The sequence below is a fragment of the Desmodus rotundus genome, chromosome 5 (genome assembly GCF_022682495.2).
Source record: "Desmodus rotundus isolate HL8 chromosome 5, HLdesRot8A.1, whole genome shotgun sequence".
Classification (NCBI taxonomy): domain Eukaryota; kingdom Metazoa; phylum Chordata; class Mammalia; order Chiroptera; family Phyllostomidae; genus Desmodus; species Desmodus rotundus.
Genome location: NC_071391.1, coordinates 58,107,152 through 58,124,593, shown reverse-complemented (window position 1 = coordinate 58,124,593; position 17,442 = coordinate 58,107,152). Strand labels below are relative to the sequence as shown.

General features: G+C 46.9%; 1 protein-coding gene across 3 annotated transcripts in view; it reads left to right on the top strand.

The window, feature by feature from the left end:
* Positions 1-6,418: 6,418 nt before the first annotated feature.
* The window catches only part of ME3 (malic enzyme 3), a 184,724-nt gene continuing 173,700 nt past the window's right edge, over positions 6,419-17,442 (top strand). The window contains exons 1-2 of one of the 3 annotated variants that reach the window (XM_053924614.1): positions 6,419-6,433; positions 8,895-9,092. In XM_053924614.1, coding sequence (XP_053780589.1) covers positions 8,910-9,092 — 183 coding nt within the window. In that variant the 5' untranslated portion in view covers positions 6,419-6,433; positions 8,895-8,909. Of the gene's footprint in view, positions 6,434-8,512; positions 8,529-8,629; positions 8,735-8,894; positions 9,093-17,442 lie in introns of those variants that run through there. The other 2 variants (XM_053924613.1, XM_053924612.2) reach the window with 2 other exon arrangements.

The following is a 17,442-nucleotide window of genomic DNA, read 5'->3' as shown; positions in this document are numbered from 1 at the left end:
CCTCCGCACCACCAAGAGAGCTTGATTTCAGAGTTTCCAATAGGAGAGAGAAAGTGGGAACCACAGCAATGCAGAGAAAGGTATTGGGTTGTCTGAAAGGTCCATATGTTTTTTGTCTGTAAAATAAAAGACATTTTTCATTTCACCAATAACTTTATTGATTTGGATATTTTTGAGTATGTCAGGCTATCTCCTCTGTGGTATAGTGTTGCTTGTTCTCAATTAATGTCTTGATTCGATAGCTATCAACTTTAACTGGTCTACCCAACTGTGGAGCATCATCCAACGAGAAATCTCCAGCATGAAACTTCACAAACCACTTTTGACACATTTGATCAGTCCCAGCACCTTCTCCACACACTGCACAAAATTTTTTTTTTTGCATCTCTGTTGCATTTTTACCATTCTTGAAATAATAAAGCATAACATGCCAAAAATGTTGCATATTTTCTTCCATCTTCAATATTAAAATGCCTACACAAAAATTCACCAAATTTGATGTTTTTTTTAATACACACTGATATGACAGCTGTCACAATACAATCTAACAAAATTATTTCAAATGAACTTAAAGACACCTAAGTGCTACTAGAGCCACCTAAAGACAAAAAAAACTAATGAACTTTTTGGCCAGCCCCATAGAAATAGCAAAGGGTTTCAAGCAGCACTGGCAGAGAAAGCAGCTACCCTGTGGGCTTCATAAGTGACAGTGATTAGTGCCACTAAGTGGGAATCGGAGCAGAGTTTCAGCCCCACTGGGGACTGGAACAGGTGGCCACAGTCCCAATGAGCAGAGGCAGTAGAGGAGCCCCAGGTGAATACCTGCCCCTCTGCTGTGCCGACTCCTAGATATGCCCAGAGGTAGGGTGAGCTGAGGTCCTGGCATTTGCTAGGTGGAGGAAGGATAGATCTAGCAAACTAAAAGCCAGTGGTGTACTTACCTGCAACATGAGATGGACGGGGGTCGGGGGGCACGCCCTGGGGACATTCACACAACTCGCGTTTCAATAGAACCTGACATGGTATCTAAAAGATTCATACCGTGCGTGCAGGTGCACATATGTATGTTCTATAGTAATTAATACATAGCTAAAGCTCACCAAACATTCAACCTCTACCATTAGCCACCTTGGGGTTATACTAGCATTTCACACCGACTCTCTGAAAGCTGGACCTCTGAAAATTCAGTTAAGTTCAATTTAACCATTGTTTAGTCAGTAATAATTTTGCACCCAGAATTGTTCTGTAGGAATATAGAGGAAGTGTTGAAATGGTAATCATTACTATTTATTGAAGATTTGCTATGTACCTGGTATTTAATCCTCACAACCACTTTGTGAACTAAGTAGTATTGTTCCCATCCTCATTTTATAGATAAGAAGACTGAGGTTCAGAAAGACCAAGTAGGTCATCCGGGGCCACACAGCTAGTGAGAGACAAAGAAGGGATTCAAACGCAGATGTAGCCAACGGCAAAGAAAAAGCTCTTAGCTGCTCTGCAAAGAACTTGAAATTTATACAAGCAAAAATCTAAGGCTACAACCTGAAATGGTGACGTTAATGTCTAGCTCTCATTTTACTGTGCAAATAAAAATGTTAAATAACATGCTGATGGAGCACAAGTCTCAAAACCTGCTTTGAAACAGCAGTGTCACGTCTGTAAAAAAATTAAAAATAAAAAAATAAATATGCTTGCAGAGAGAAAAGTGACTCTCCACTCCATATCACTTAGATGCTGCTTATTCGGTCTCCACTTCTACCCTTTGTGAGCTGGTCTTTGGGAGTTGAAACATAGCTACAAATCAAGCTAAGGAGAACTCAATCCATCTGCCCTGAGGACCTTGCATATTCCTGATAACAAGGGGCCTGCAGGGAGGGTGGGTAGGACCTGGAGGGAGAAACACCTGCATTTCACAGCGCAGTGAATGCTTGCTCTGTGGGCTGCCTGATGGCACAGATAACATCCAGGGCAATAAAACACGGTACACGCTGAAGCTCCAACCTGTGAATCCACAAAGGGTACAAATTACATCTCTTTGGGGGAAGGCTCAGTGAATGGGGCAGCAGGATTTGAGGCTGACTGTGAGCTGAGGGGAGGAGCTGAGTTGTTAAATCTTTTGAGGAGGGGGAAAAACGAATTGAAGTGATAAGGAGCTGAAGAGAACCCAGGTTCACTGGGAATAGCCTGGCAATCTCACCAACTGTGCATATGGAAACATACTTTAAAAACATCTGTTACCTCGGAAAGAGCTCCGAAAGAAGGGAGAAAGATAACTCAAGCTCTCCTGAGAGCCTCAGGATTCCTCCAGAAAGCTGAGGATTTTTGTCCCACTGAGAAATACAAATGTCAACAGGGAACACCTTTTTTTTTTCTGCATCTCGGATGGGTCAGGACTGCAGCAAAATCAGTGAGGAAGCGGGAGGATATGCTCATTACAGTTGAACAACCTTGGAGCCCAAGGAGGGAAGGAGCTGAAGAGGCAGGGGTCAGGGCAAGCCGGGGAAGGGGAGGGGCGGGGCGGATGCTGAATGGGCCAGATGGGCAAGTCACCCTGCGGACAAAGAGCCCTCCCCTTCCCTGCTGAGCCGCCCGCCCTGACCTCCAAACAAACGCCCAGGGCACAAATTTGTTCCCCCTTATCAGCTGCTTAGCTCAGCAGCTGCTGCCATGGATTTCTGTTTCCGCATCTTGCCTTTTTTCTAACAGTTGCCTTTTTGTCTAACTTTTGTGTGAGGAGGGAGGAGGCGTGGGGGCCAGGAGCAGAATGGAGGATGGAGTGGTGGCTGTCAGAGAACTGAGTGCTTGAATAGAGTGCTTCAAGAGGGGCAGAAAATAGATTAAAAAAAAATAATAGTAACCTCTGGGAAATCCGGAGGCCTAGAAAACACACAAGAAGAGCTGGTTATTCATTCTCTCCCTGGTCACTCTGATCAAGGACATTGTCTTCTTGGAATTCCTGTTGCAGGGTGGAAGTGGGGGCACGTATGAAATGAACTATAAATTATTGGTGCCTAAGCCAGCTATGAACATAAGGGCTGGCTCGTAGGCCAGGCCAGGAAGCCGGCCTGTTGAGGGTTAGAGCAGATCTAAATGAGAATCAGGCAGGGAGTCTGATGAGAAACTAATGCAATATGTTGTATTCTTCTTTCTGGAAGCAATTACGTTTGGTAAAACAACTACTTGAGCAGAGGACTGAATGAGTTTATAAACAAAGATTTCAAAGTGTTTTTGTGACAAGACTATGCAGGGATAACTGAGTCTATTAGAAATGTGGTTACTTCAAAGATATGCTTTTCTTGTTTAAATTGGGTATAAAAAATATGGCAATGCAACAGAAGAATAGAGAAGTAGAATGCTATGCAATAGTAAAATAAGAAACATGATTTTTTTTTCTGCTACCCAACAAAATTACTGTTTCATTTCTCCTGGTGGCATTTTCAGAATGCCAGAGAACTGTTTATTCCCTTTTAATGGGGTGGGGGAGGGAGGCAGGGAAGTGGGACAAGGGATAAGAAAAGGAAAATCCGTTACCTCGGAAAGAGCTCCGAAAGAAGGGGGACAAAGGGATCCAGTGCAGGGGCTCTGTGGCTCCAGTGACTCCTCCACATCCTTTTCTTACTCGGGTCCCTCTGGGCCACTTTGCCCTTCGCCACTCAGGTGAATCAAATTCAGTCCAGAGGCATTTACTGCGCACACCCCTGTGCTAGGTGCCCCGTAGGACGCAAGGCTGAGGAGTGGCAATGAGGAGGATGATTGAAGGTCAGATAACCACTGCATACGTGGCGCTCGCCCTGCGCCAGGCCTGGCTACGCACTTCCCAGATGTGAGCCCTCAGTGTCCTGGGGACCAAGTGGTCTCCAGAGCCTGGCTTTAAATCCCAGCCCACTTCAGATGGGTTTTTTGACTTCTCCAGGTTTTGTTCCTTCATTTCTAAAATAGGGATAATAATAGTACCAACCTATATCAGGTAGGGTCCAGTTGAGATAACCAGGCCACATTAGGTACATTTCAACAAAAAGAATTTAATACAAAGAACTGGTTTTGCTAAGCAGCTGAATGGGAAGGGAGTGCTGAGGCAACCACAGATAGTAATTGTAGGAAGCAGCGCCCACCTCTCAGGCTGGAAGAACAAAGAGAAGAGTCTGGGACCACCAGAAGCGGGACACGGGGAGGAAGAGACCCGCTGCTAAGTTTGTGGGGCCTAGTGAGGCTGGTTCTAGAATGTGGAGAAAGCTGGGACCAATGGCTGATGGTGGGTGAAGGGCTGTGGCTGGGTTCAGGGGAATACAGAAAGGAAATAATAGCAAGCAAATGGAAAGGAATCTCCCTCTCCAGCCTTCAATCTCCCTCTAGCACCCCCCACTAGAAGAAATTAACTGGAAACCAGCTGCCAAAGAAATGGTGTGCAGAGTCCAAGCTCCAGCCATACACCAGAGTCTAGCGAAGTATATCTGAGGCTGAGAAATAGCCTAACAACCAGCTCAGTATTTCATAAAAATGTTATGAGATTAAATGAGTTAATATTTATAATACCCTAGAATAATGCCTGGCATGTGGTAAGTGCATTATAATGGACATTTTAAAAGCAAATAAACACATTAAGCCACCAAGAACACATGTGGGAAGTAAATGGGAATCCCAGTTTTATCCATGAAGATAATGGGGCTTCAAGAGGTCACATAAAATGTCCAAGGTCACACTAGCTCATCACTGGTGAAGCCATGACTATCTGAGTCCAAAGCTGTTGTTTTAACCTCTGAGGCCCCTGCAGGGCTCAGGGAAAACAGGCATGTGAGTAAATCACTGCACAGAGACAGACTGTGGACATGCAATGGGGGAGGTGCAAGTCACAGAGTTTGAGAGCGTGTGGGAGGGAGGACGGGCGGGGAGTCTGGAAAGACTTGCTGGAAGATGTGGGCTTGAGTAGAGTTGTGAAGGAAGCACAGGGCTTCAGTAGGCAGGTGCTGGGAGCAGAGGAAACTGCAGTGAGCAAAGGCCAGGGTGCAGGGTTCGGAGTGTGAGCGTGTGGACGCGGAGGAAATAAATGTGCCTCACCACTCACCTTTGGTGTGGACAAATAACAGAGGTAAGTGCTCCAAATATTACTAGTGGCAATGTGAATTAAAAAGTTACTTTAGGGCAATCATGAATATAAATGTTGTATATAATATACATTTATGAAGCAATAGGATTAGCAAAAAATAATGAATTTTTAATGCATCTCCATTTTCTTCACCCATACGTATGGACATGAAAATATGCTTGCAGAAAACAAATACCTTGTTTGAAGATGGTTCACAAGTTAAACTCTAACTTGAAGCACCTTTGATACCCTTTTAACAATGTACCAAATATGGCTTAAATTAAGTCCACCCTTGGAAGGTTATCCTCAAATTTGATTCATATCCATTTTATTTAATTCAACAAAATGAGTGCATTCTTGGTCCCAGGCACTATCCCAGGTACTGGAGATGCACTGACTTATAAATGGTAGTTTCAGTCCTCAAGGAGCTCCATCTAGCAGGGCAACAGATAGATATGCAAATCTCTATAATCAGAATTGAAAAGCAAAGGTACCCATTGGACGGGGAATCTGGAAGCTCCGGCCAAAGAGGAAGGCAATGGGATTCTTTTCCTACCACCCCAAGAAGCAATATTACAACTATGGGAGAGTCAGTAAGTGGGACGTGAACGAAGAGGGGCCAAGAGAATTATGGAGACTCATTAGCTGTACCTAGTGCTGGACCAGACCACAGGGCTGACTAGCTAAGCAAATTAAAGTTGTCTGGAGCTGGAAAAAGTTCTGGAACACCTTCATGGCTCTGAACCTGGCCTCTGTAATCCTATGTTCTGCTCCCAAAGTAAGGAAGTTGTGCTGAATCCAGAGAAAAACCACACGTGCCAATAATAATAGCTAAGAGTTTCTGAGCTTCCACTCCATGCCAAGCACTTTAATATAAAATGAACATTATATCTAGACTTGTAGTTACTGGTCTCCAGGAACCATTCTCTTCTTCCTTTGAGTAGCGGGTTTCAGTAAAACTCTGAGCTTTAGTAAAGCACATGCATGCCTTTTCTTCTAGAGACAATAGTGTCCAGGCTCCCTTGGAGCAGGATGTGACCACGTGAATTAGTTTTCACCAACAGAATGTGAGTAGAAGTAATAATGTGTGCTAATTCCACATCACTTTCCTGAAGGAGAGTTGCTTGCCCTCCCCTTCCTCTTTCCCTTTTCCCAGAGGCCGGGATGCCGATGTGCTATTCATGCTTCTGTGAAGGGGAGGACAAGAGCCTGGAGAAAGAACCTGGGTCCCTGGACAGCTCTGTAGAGCAGAGCAGTCACCGCCTCTTGCTCCTGCCTTCTGCAGCCACACCTGAACAGCCTGTAGCACCTTTCCTTTGCTGTGGCCAAAGGTGAGGATACAGGCAACAGGTGAGGACATGCAAGAGACTCATACGTAAACTGTATGTGCTTTAGTGAACAGGTGGTATAAAAAGTATATTGGTTGGTTTGGGAAATTTTGTTGTTTACATCCTGGTTCCTAGCTGAATTTTAAATGACTTAGGTTACTTATTAAATGTCCTCCAGATGAGACAGAGGTCATTGTATCGAGCCAAGGCAGACTCTATTCAACAAAGAGTTCTTGACAATTTGCTCTGTGCCAGGTACCAAAGCTGGAACACACACACACACACACACAATCTCTATGCTCAGGATGTTTGTCAACTGGTAGGAAAATGTGCAAATGTAAAAACCGTGTTGAGAGCAAAGTATCAGTTAATACGCTTGATTGCAAGCAACCAAAAATCTACTCAAACTGATTTAAGAAAAAAAGATCATTTAAGGGCTTATGTAAACGTTCAGTCCAAGAGTAAACCTCACTTAGGCATTTAAACCCTATTGACTTAGAATCTCCATGGATAGGCCTAGAAATCTGTATTTAGCCTCACCCCCCCACCTGCCCCCCCACTAGGTAATTTTGATTCTGTTTTGGAAAGCACTGTTTTATATAGATCATTAGAGCTGCAACTTGAAGATTGGACTGGAAAGGGGAGAGACTGAAGGAGGAGACGATCCCTCCTGAGGGAGAGGAGGACACCCTGGCCCCGGGCAGGGGCAGCCCGGAGCACTGTGGCATCTGCTTTGTACTTAGACCAGGGCCAGAGAGCACACTCTGAAGGCTGCGTGCATGGGGAGGTTCGAAGGGGAGTCAGTAGGGAATGATGCCATCCGTCTAGTACTCAGTTGGAGGATTTACATCCCCTGTGAAAGTGGCTGTCACTTCCCTTAATTCACCCAACAAATACTATTGTGCGACTATGTACCGAACACTGAGCTAGGCAATGGGGGTACAGGGCTTTACAGGCAAAGAGCCTTTCCTCACCAAGCTCCCATTCTAGGGAGAAACAGGCAATAAACAATTAGAAAAATGAGTTAATGCTGGATGTGCTAAGTTCTTTGAAGGGAAAAAAAAAATCCTTCACTATATAGTCCCTAATGGAGGCCAACACTGGATGAAGTGGAGGAAAGGCCTTTGAACTGACAACTTAGTAGAGATCCGAGCCAATGAGCATTCCAAGTAGAGGCAACAGCAAGTGCAAAGGCCCTGAGGGGGGAGGGGCCTCGGTGGGTGGAAACTCAGGAAGGAGCAAGTGTGGCTAAAACTCAGTGAGGGGAAGAGTGGAGTGAAATGAACCTCAAAAGCTGGCAGGAGCCATGGTATGGGAAAACCTGTTGGAACCAAAAAATAGTGAATTTTATTCTACACACAACGAAATGTTTGCTTGAAAATACATTGTCTGGCCATGGTACGCACAAAGTGTAAAATTAGATTCGGGACTAGATGGACACAAGGTCCCTGTCTGGCCTCAGCCACCCATGGCAAGCTCCGCGGGGTCTCTGGGAGCCTCTTGGCAGCTGTGGGCCCCGTATCAGTCAGCGCTGTCCAATAGCACTTCCGGCAAAGATAGGCTGTTCCATCCCTGTGCTGTCCAATCCCGTAGCCACCATGTGCAAGTGGCTCTTGGGCATGTGAAACGTGGCTAGTGTGCCTGAGAAACTGGATTTTTAATTTTATTCCACTTAAATTTTTACAGCCATGTGTGGCTAACGGCTATTCTACTGGATAGCACAATGCAGCACTGAGCACTGGGTGTCTGAGGATTTCCATTCCGAATCCCCGGGCCAGGGCCTTCCCCAAACAGTGGAAGCTTCAGAGGGTTATGTTGATCCCCTAGGCGTTCAGCTTAAGATGGAGAGGCTGAGGGGGGCGGCGTTCTGAGCTTCATTTTATCTCTGGGGATGTACGCGCACGCGGTTATCAGGAGCCCCACGCGCGTTCCCAGGGGAAGCCCCGCACTGCGAACAAAAATTTCGGGGACCGCATTTTCTAGAATGCACCGGCCCCGCGCTGTCGCAGCCCCGGGCGCAGTCCAGCCATTGGCAGGAGGGAAACAGTGGCCCGCAGCGCCTCGCCCCGCCTGCCCCGCAGCAGGGAGCGAATTCATCAGCTTGGGGGTCCGCGCAGGTGCGCTGGAGAAGGAGAGGGTCGAGGCCAGCCATCCAGCTGGGTTGGATGTTCAGGGATTCCTCGCCGCGCAGTCGCTTCTTCCCGGGGGATGAGGGCGGGGGTGACGCGGCTGTCACCTGCACCGAATCTGCTTCCTGGGCTGGCTTTCGCTTTTCAGGGAGCTCCGCGAGACCTGCGCCCCGCAAGCCGTGAGAGCCGCGCAGGTGGCCGCCGAGGAGGGGCGGGGCTGGCGCCTGGAACCCTCCTCGACCCCCGGCCCTCTCACGGAGGACGGGTCGCGGGTTCAGGCACGGAACCCTGCAGCGCGCGTAGGGCCCGCCTGGCCGGAAGGCGCCCCTGACCTTGGTTTCTCCCCGGTGCCAGGTCTGCTCAAGGACCATGGGCGCCGCGCTGGGCACCGGCCCGAGGCTGGCTATCTTGCCCGGCCGGGCCTGCGGCTCCGTCCTGCGTTGGGCGCCCTCCGCACCTGCCCGATGCAGCCACTCCAAGCCCGGCCCGGTGCGCCCCGTGCCCCTGAAGAAGAGAGGATACGATGTCACCAGGAACCCGCATCTCAACAAGGTAACGGTCCTCGAAGGTAGGATGGCACAAGCCGGGATCCTGTGGCGGCGGAGGGCGGCGCCCCGCCCCCTGGGCCTGGGCAGGATCTTCCCAGGCGCCCTTCCAGAGATTTTCCATTTTTGCCTTGCAGGGGCTTGATTTAACTCGGTTTGGCTCCCCCCCCCCCCCCCCCCCCGCCAACCCCTGCTGCTTAGAAAGGGGCACAATGTATGCTGGGTTAAAGTCCTCGCAGCCAGGCTGACCCGATGTCAGATCTCCCCTGGATACGCACTAATTCTGCTGATCTTGGGGAGTTCCTCTGCCCCGTAACTCCGAGTTTCCTTATCTGTGTAAGAGAGACAATTGTCTCAGGATTGTGGTGGGATTTAAAGAGAAAATGGAGGTAGAGCTCTTTGCACGGTGTACCTGGCACCCAGTGAGAACAAATGTCAGGTGAAGTTATTATTATTCTGAGAAAAAGATTAATGTGAAAGCCGGAACAGGAAAGTCTAGAACTATAGAATCTTTAGACTTTGAAGGGGCACCAGAGATTTTAATTCAAACCTCTCCTTTTACAGATGAGAAAATACGACAAAGAGAACTTGCCCAAGGTCACCAACTAGTTAGTTCTGGCAGCCGGGCGACTGGGATCCAGATTTGGATCTCTGGTGCTTTGGTCAAGTTCAGGCCGCTGCTAATGTGGTGCTTAAAGGCACACACATTTGTTTCTGGGAATAGAGTTTAGTGTCACTGGTTCAAAGGATTGAGCTGAGAAAAACAGAACAGTATTAAAACCCAGGAAGCAAGAGGCCTGGATTTTGATGCCTGTCACCCTACACCTCAAATTAAATTTGTCTGAGGTTCAGTTTCTCCTGCCTAAATGGGGTATTATGACAGGCCTACCATTCCTACCTCCTTTGGTTATTGTGACAATCAAATGATTGCTGAATTTGATATAATATTTTAAAGTAGATGAAGCCCCTGATAAGTAAGTAATTACTGCAAAATAAAAATTTCGATAACTTCTTTGCCTCAGGATTGTGAAATTCAAGTGAGGAAATGTGTGTGGAAAAGGTGTTTTTCAGAAATAGGAACAGTTATGTAGATGCTAAGTATTGTGATTGTTTCCTGCAGAATTAATGGAAGATAAGAAAAAGTCTTTCTTTCAAACTCTACCTATAATTACTATCCTCCTGTCTTCCCCCCAAAAAACCCTGCATCCTCTGTATATTCCTAGTTGGTAATATTTAAGGTGTTTTATGAATTTGAATTACTTTGGTAGCAAGTGTTAGAAAATAAATTAGCTTAAGCAAACAAAATGTGTCTTTTAACTAAAAATACATAGAGGGGGTGTTGCAGGCCAGGCTTGATCCAGCAGTCCAGATGGCACCCCAAAGGATAAAGGTTTTCTTTGGCACTCTGCTCTGCTTCTACAGCTTTATCCTTAGGCCCCATCCAGTGTCATCTTTCACCTCAGTGCTGCCATAGTCCCGCATCTCCTATTCCACACCACCCAGGGACAGACAGACACTTTCTCCTGGTAGCTCTTGTGGAAAAAACATTTTCTCTGAAGCCTCAGAAAAGTAATCCTTCTGACTCATGGACTCTGATTTTATTCCCTTCTCATTCCCAAACTAAGCACCCTAACCTAAGCCAGTCAGGGCCCACCTCAGAGTTAAAAACAGAATTTAAAGTCGGGCCACCCATACCAACTGATTTAGAGTAAAGGGGATGTGGTTCCCCCACAGGAACACTGTGCGCCGTCATCAGAGGGAGGAGGGATGGACGCTGGAAGGCAAAACAATAAATTCCCACTATAGACTCTGATCGTCTTGATGGTAATTGCCTTAGAAGTACTGGCATGTTACCAATCAGCCCTTACAGTTTTGTGAAGAGTTAAAAAAGAAAATAAAGAAAGGACTGAAGTGTCTGGCTTTTTTGTTTTGTTTGGTTTGGTTTTTGGCCTTAGGCTTATGGCTCTCTAAAAGCACTCTTGCCCCCATCCCTTCTTCCTTCTAAATAATATAAATGAGACGTTGTCTATAAGTCTAGGGGACCTTACCTTTTCATGATGTTAATAAATTTTCGTATATCCCTGAAGTCAGTTGATGCCAGTCTGGAGTGAGGAGGGTACCTAGGGCGGTGCCAGAAGAGCCTGTTGGTATCTCCATTCACCCTCGGGGAGAGAGGGGAAGCAGTGGAGCCACAGCACTGCCTGGGAGCAGCTGCGAATGCCGTTCACTCCCACCGGAGTGCCACCCTCTTGCTGTACTGCTGACCTGTAGCACTGAGTCTCCAAGGAAGGCTTGAACCTTGGTGCTGACCACCGGCCATATGCGGAGACTTGCTGAATTAAGCAGGACAACTGAGTTTATCGTTGAGAAAGCAAGAGAAGGGCAGCTTTGAAAGGGTGCAGTGTTTAATGGGTGGGTCTGTGGGTGGATTATTTTCTGCAAGACTATAAACTCCTCCAGGGCAGGGACCGGTTTCATGCATTTGTGTTCAGCAGGGGTAGTTCCTGAAGGATCTAGCAAGCGTATGGACATGAAAATTAACACTACATTCTTAGAATAAGTTCATTATATTTGCATCCCACTTTTTTTTTAATCCTCACTGAAGACAGGCTCATTGACTTTAGAGAAAAGGGAAGGGAAAGAGAGAAAGAGGGAAAGAAACATTGATGTGACAGAGATACATCGATCAGTTGCCCCTCATATGCATCCCAGACGGGTTCGAACCTGCATCCTAGACATGTGCTCTGACTGGGGATCAAACTATGCCCTTTTGGTTTATGGGGTGACGCCCGGCCCACTGAGCCGCACTGGTCAGGGCTGCATCCCGCTGTTGACAGATCAGGAGAGACTTTTAATTTGAAGCTTGAGGGCAGAGGGTCATCAGGAGGTGGGGCTCTCTGAAAGAGGGGGAGCCACTGACCAGGCCATGCCTGGCTGGTGTCGTGCAATGACAGTCGGGTCCCAGCTTTGTCATACCCTCGTCATGCGATCCATGATGAATCTCGTGAGCCCCTCAGCCGGTGTCATCCGCCGCTGTAAGGATTTTGGGCGATAGGCCCTGTGGGACCATCATGAAAAGTGTGAAATGCTAAATATCAGATGAGCGTGTGGGCAACTCCCAGCATCGGGGCTGGAGGGGCCCTTAGACATTGCGCTGGCCCGGAACTGTTCAGACTACAGGCCACAAACTGTGGGACATAAACTTCACTCAGTGGATCTAACTGGCATTTGTATTTTAAAGAAGTGGATTAGGATAGAATAGAAACTAATGAATGTATTAAAGTTAATAAAAACAAGTATTGTTCCAGATCAGCAGGTGAAGTGCTGATTTTCACTGTGGATTGTAACAAAAAATGTTTTTGAAAAGTGTCATTTCCATCCAACAGCTTATTTTCAGGTGAAGAGACAGGCTGGGAAGGTCACGTGGCCCCACAGAGATTGTCACGGGTTGCAGGGGTGGGCAAAGCAGCCCTCCTCCGGACTCGAAGTGCCTGGAGAGCAATGACAGTTCTCGTTCACACCTGCCTGGGCTGATTAGGCATGTTCCTGATGACAGAACTGAAACTCATTGATTCCAACTTCCCTTCAGGAGTCTAGATTCTCTGAATGATGCAAATGCCCCAATACATCAGCTTCTGTTTCTTCTTTTTACTAATGTTCTGCCTTTCTTCTAAAATTTATGTAATGACCTATTATTCACATGGATTGTAGCAACAGAGTAAATCGTGAGTACATATTACAGGATATTAGCCATATTTTACCTACGTTAAACAGGCAATTATCAACCCCATTTTAGAGGGGTATTTTCATAGGCTGGTATCATCTCCATTCTATTACTGCAGGAAGTGAGCCCTCAAAATGCTTCTGGCCCCAATTTACCTATCGCCTCTTTCAGGAAGAGCTGTTCTGTTTCCCACTCTCCCCCCCTTAGTTAGATGTGAGTCCCCTGCTGTTTGTCTTTCCACCTCGTGTTTGTTTCCTTCTGGCCCCGAGCACCCTGTTGCAATGGCTGTTTAGTTCGTCTTCCATACCAGACCCTGAGCATCTTAAGGACAGAGACAGTGTCTTGTCTGACTCGAGATGCTCAATAATATTTGCTCTTTAATGATCTCAGTTTAGGACCCCTGTCCTCTGAACTTTATGAACCGCAATGCCACTAGTCGACAGTTACCCTAGTGCTCTCATTGTCCAGAGAAATGCTTACAAATGGCCCATTTGGAGGAAATGCACTTACTTGACCCAAATCTTCCCAGACTTCAGGGCATTTCATTGAAGGGGTGTGTGATTTCCCAGAGTGCATCAGCCTTCCCCTTTGACCCACACACAACGATTTTTGCCATAACGTTCCACTGATTCTTCACTTGTAGTTTTTAAATCTCTCGGTCTTGATAAGTCATGGAAAACTGAATGAAGAGGGTGATTAAGGACCTGCACATTTCATGCAGTGAAATGGGCCCCAGAAGCTGCACAGCACCACAGGTGCCCGCCTCCCCGTGTGGACCCGATGCGTTTAGATCACTGACCCCGTAAGGCTCGGTGGCCAGTGCGACAGGGTTGGCTGCACCTCTGAGGCTACACAGGTTTCAGCTCAATCCCTCCTTTATTCAGTGGCAATTTGTTAGACTCCCACACAGCTAGGATTTGCCTTTGATTAAAGTATATGTTTTTGTTTGGTGCCAGCTTAGAACTTAATGTTGCCTCCTTTTGGTGGGGGGACGGCGTCATCACACGCTTGGCCCATTGATCAATCAGGAGATGATGGCTGGATTGTGTGGAGAATTAGAAGCCTGTGGGTGATGCTGTTTTCTGCCCCAAAGGCAGATAACATAATATGTCTCCCCAAGACCTCATTCTGATGTGATATATGAATTGGGCATCTGATCGAAAAAGAAGCAATGGATTACTGAGTAAACATTAGTTCCTTAACCAGCAGTGTACTCTAGATTTCAGCCTCTTGTGCCGTGACTCAGGGCATTGAAGCTCAAATACTGTTCAGATATTTTAAGAGCAAACAAACAGAGGCAGGCCAGACTTAAAACTTTCCCTGTTGAATACTGTCCTGGCTTCATGGAATTGATAATATTTGGTGTTAGGCCTTTGTGCTCGCAACAGCTAAAAGAATTTGTATTAGTTAGGCTTAAAGTTCGGCAACTGTAACAATGTGAACACCAAGTACAGAGGCTCAAAAAGGCAGAAGCGTATTTCTGTCTTTCTAAACAAGTGTGGGTAGACAGTCACAGGGTGGTATGTGGCTGGATTTGTTGCTTTGCCCCCCTCAGTGTGCATTTACATTTCATGGTTCAAGGTGGCTGCTCAAGCCTCTGCTGTTAATTCCCTACAAAAGCAAGTGGAAGGGAGAAATGCCTGCGAAGGTCACAAAGTAGACGCTGCACATATCACTTCCCCTCACATCCGATTGGTCGAACTTGGTCATTTACTACACCTCGCTGCAAGAAAACCTGGGAAATGTAACCTTTAGCAGGGCCCCCACGTAGTCGGCTAAAAATTCTGCACATTAAGGAGAGAATGGACATTGAACTACCACAAAATATTTATGTGAAACATTAAATTTTTTACTGTCAATTTTACTCAACCTTTCAAACCCACCAGCTTCTCTACATCCCCACCACCACAAGCCTTGTTCTCTCCTTTTTCATCTCACGTCTAGATTATGCAGGAGCCTCTCCATTGGTCTCCCATCTTCCAGTCCTGTTCTTTCAACCGCTGCTCTGGGTCTGTTAACCACACCTCGAGAGGCTAAAACCTTGCAACATACTTAACCACTCTCTTTCTTTCAGACCCCACGTCCAATCCACCAGATAATCCTGTTGCTCTGTTTTCAGACTAGATCTGGAATCCAAGCCCTACCCTCCACAGTCCCACTCGGACCCAAGCTACAAACATTTCTCTGCGGGGCGATCGCAGCAGCCTCCGAGCTGGTGTCCTGGCTTCCACCGGTGCTCCTCTTGTGTATTCCCCACACAGCAGGCAGCACGACCTTTTTAAAGCTAAGTTTGATCATGTCACTCTTCTCAAAACACTGCGAAGCCAGAGTCCTTACAATGCCTTGCTTAATTTGACCCTCTCTAATCTCATCGTTGCAATTTGTGTCAGCCTCACTCGCTGTCCAAACCACTCTGGGCTGCTGGCTGTTCCTCAAACACTCTAAGCGTACTCCTACCTACAGTCTTTGCACCAGCTGTTCCCTCGTCCTACAACACATATCCCCTAAACAGCCATGTGGTTAACTGCCTCACCTTCTTCCAGGCTTCTCACTTTCTCAATGAGACTTATTCTGCCCACCGAATGTGAAGTTGTAAATAGACCTTTCCACCTTCTTGGTCACCCTTAACATGGTCTGCTTTCCCCCATAGTATTTGATACTTCCTAACATGCTATTTAATTTCCTTACTTACTGTATCTCTTATTTGTTGTTTGTATTGCACTACTGTACTGTAAGCTCCTTTTAGGCAGGGAGTTTTGTCTTTTTGTTCATTGATGTAGCTGACATACTAAGTAGAGTGGCTCGCTCACAGTTGGTGCTCTGTAAATAGCTAGTGGATGAGTGATGCATTCAGAGACACATCTGCTGGGGTTCCTTCCTCTCATCCCTCCCCTTTCGCCCTGGAACCTCTCCTTACCCAGCATCCCTCTCTGTGCCATTGCATGCCCAGGATCACCTCTAGCCAGAGTGTGGATGCCTCTCCCATCAGCCCTTTGTGCGCCCAGACGCGCCCTGTAGAGTGAGGAGAAGCACCGCTCAGAGATGTTCACACTTCGTTATTTCCAGTTTTACAAGCATTAAGCCAAGCCCGGGGGAGGAAGAGGCCCTATTCAGGGGACACGGGCGGTGACTTGGAACCAGAGATGGAAGAGGACGTTCTTGAGGCCCACAGGAAAAAACAAAGGGGGGATATGTGGGGAGTGGACCATAGGTAGGAGACCCCAGCTGCTGTCAGCATCTCCAACTCCCTAGAACCCTTACCCTCTACTTTCAGTCCTTGGAGGCCCCATCCTTGCTCTGAGCCCCTCTGATGCCCTGGTCCTGAAGCACCCCTAAAGACAAGGAAACCATTTTATGGACTGAGTGTGCCCCCCCATCTTTATGCTGAAGCCCCACCCCCAATGGGATGGTATTTTGAGTTGGAGCCTTTTAGAAGTAATTCAGTCATGAGGGTGGAGTCCTCACGATGGCAGGAGTGCCTTTTCGGGGACAGGAGACAACAACCGGTCCCTGCTCCCTGTGGGCCATGTGGGAATGTCGTGAGGAAATGGCCATCTGCAAGCCAGGAAGATAGCCCCCACCCGGAACTGACTCGGCCAGCACCTTGATCTTGGCCTTCCAGCCTCCACAATTTCCTGCTATTTAAGCTACTTAGTCTATGGTATCTTGCTATGGCAGCCCAAGTGGACGAAGACACCATGCCAGGAAGCGCTTTATCTCCCCGGGGTCAGAAAATCGAGGAGTGTAGGATGGCGTGCCAGAAGCACTGAGGGAGATGTGCTTCTCCCGGAACCCCGAGTTCATGCTCAGAGAGTATTTTCTCATAAACGCATTGTTATGAATAGATGAATTGATCTCCAAAGAAAGTATATTATGTGTTAGATTAGCATTTGTATGAAGATTATGAAGATTTCAGAAACACTGACGGGGGTCTATGAATGCATAATTCAAAATGCGAAATGCTAAGTGAAATCTGTAACCACGGGTGTCACTGGAAACAGACATGACTGTAAATGACGTGGAAGTAAGAATGTGAATATGATTACGTTAGGGGAGTGGAATTATGGGAGATCTATTTTCTCTTTATAGAATTTTCTTTAATGTTCCTTTATCTTTTCAGTTTTAGGTTACAGTTTCGGTTGGAAATTAATTTTCTAGAGCCAAGTAAATCAACTTCAGACCCACTTTTGGAATCTGACGCTTCTGTAACACAGGGGTAGCATTCTCATCATCTGGAACTTCCTCTAAAATGATCTTACTTCAATGTGTGTCTGCGTATAATTGATCTTGTAACGCAGCTATGTTTAGACTCATGTAATGGAACATTGACACAGGAACCTGCTGCCTGCTCGAAAAAGAACTGTCAACAACTCCCAGGTTATATAAGCAGCAGCGTGAAGGGCGGGTCCCACACAGAAATACTCGTTGTCCGACTCAGGCTTGGGCCACTGGCACCTACGCCCGTCTGAGTCTGGGCTCTCTATGGAGCCTCTGTGGGTACTGTTTCAGGTTCATCTTCAGTCTCCCTGTTTCCGGTTTCTCCTGGTCTCCTTGGGCTTTTGTAGGCTCTGGGGGTTATGGCTTCCTTTGACTTTGTATTTTTGTCATTTCTACCAAAGGTTTCTTTTATCAT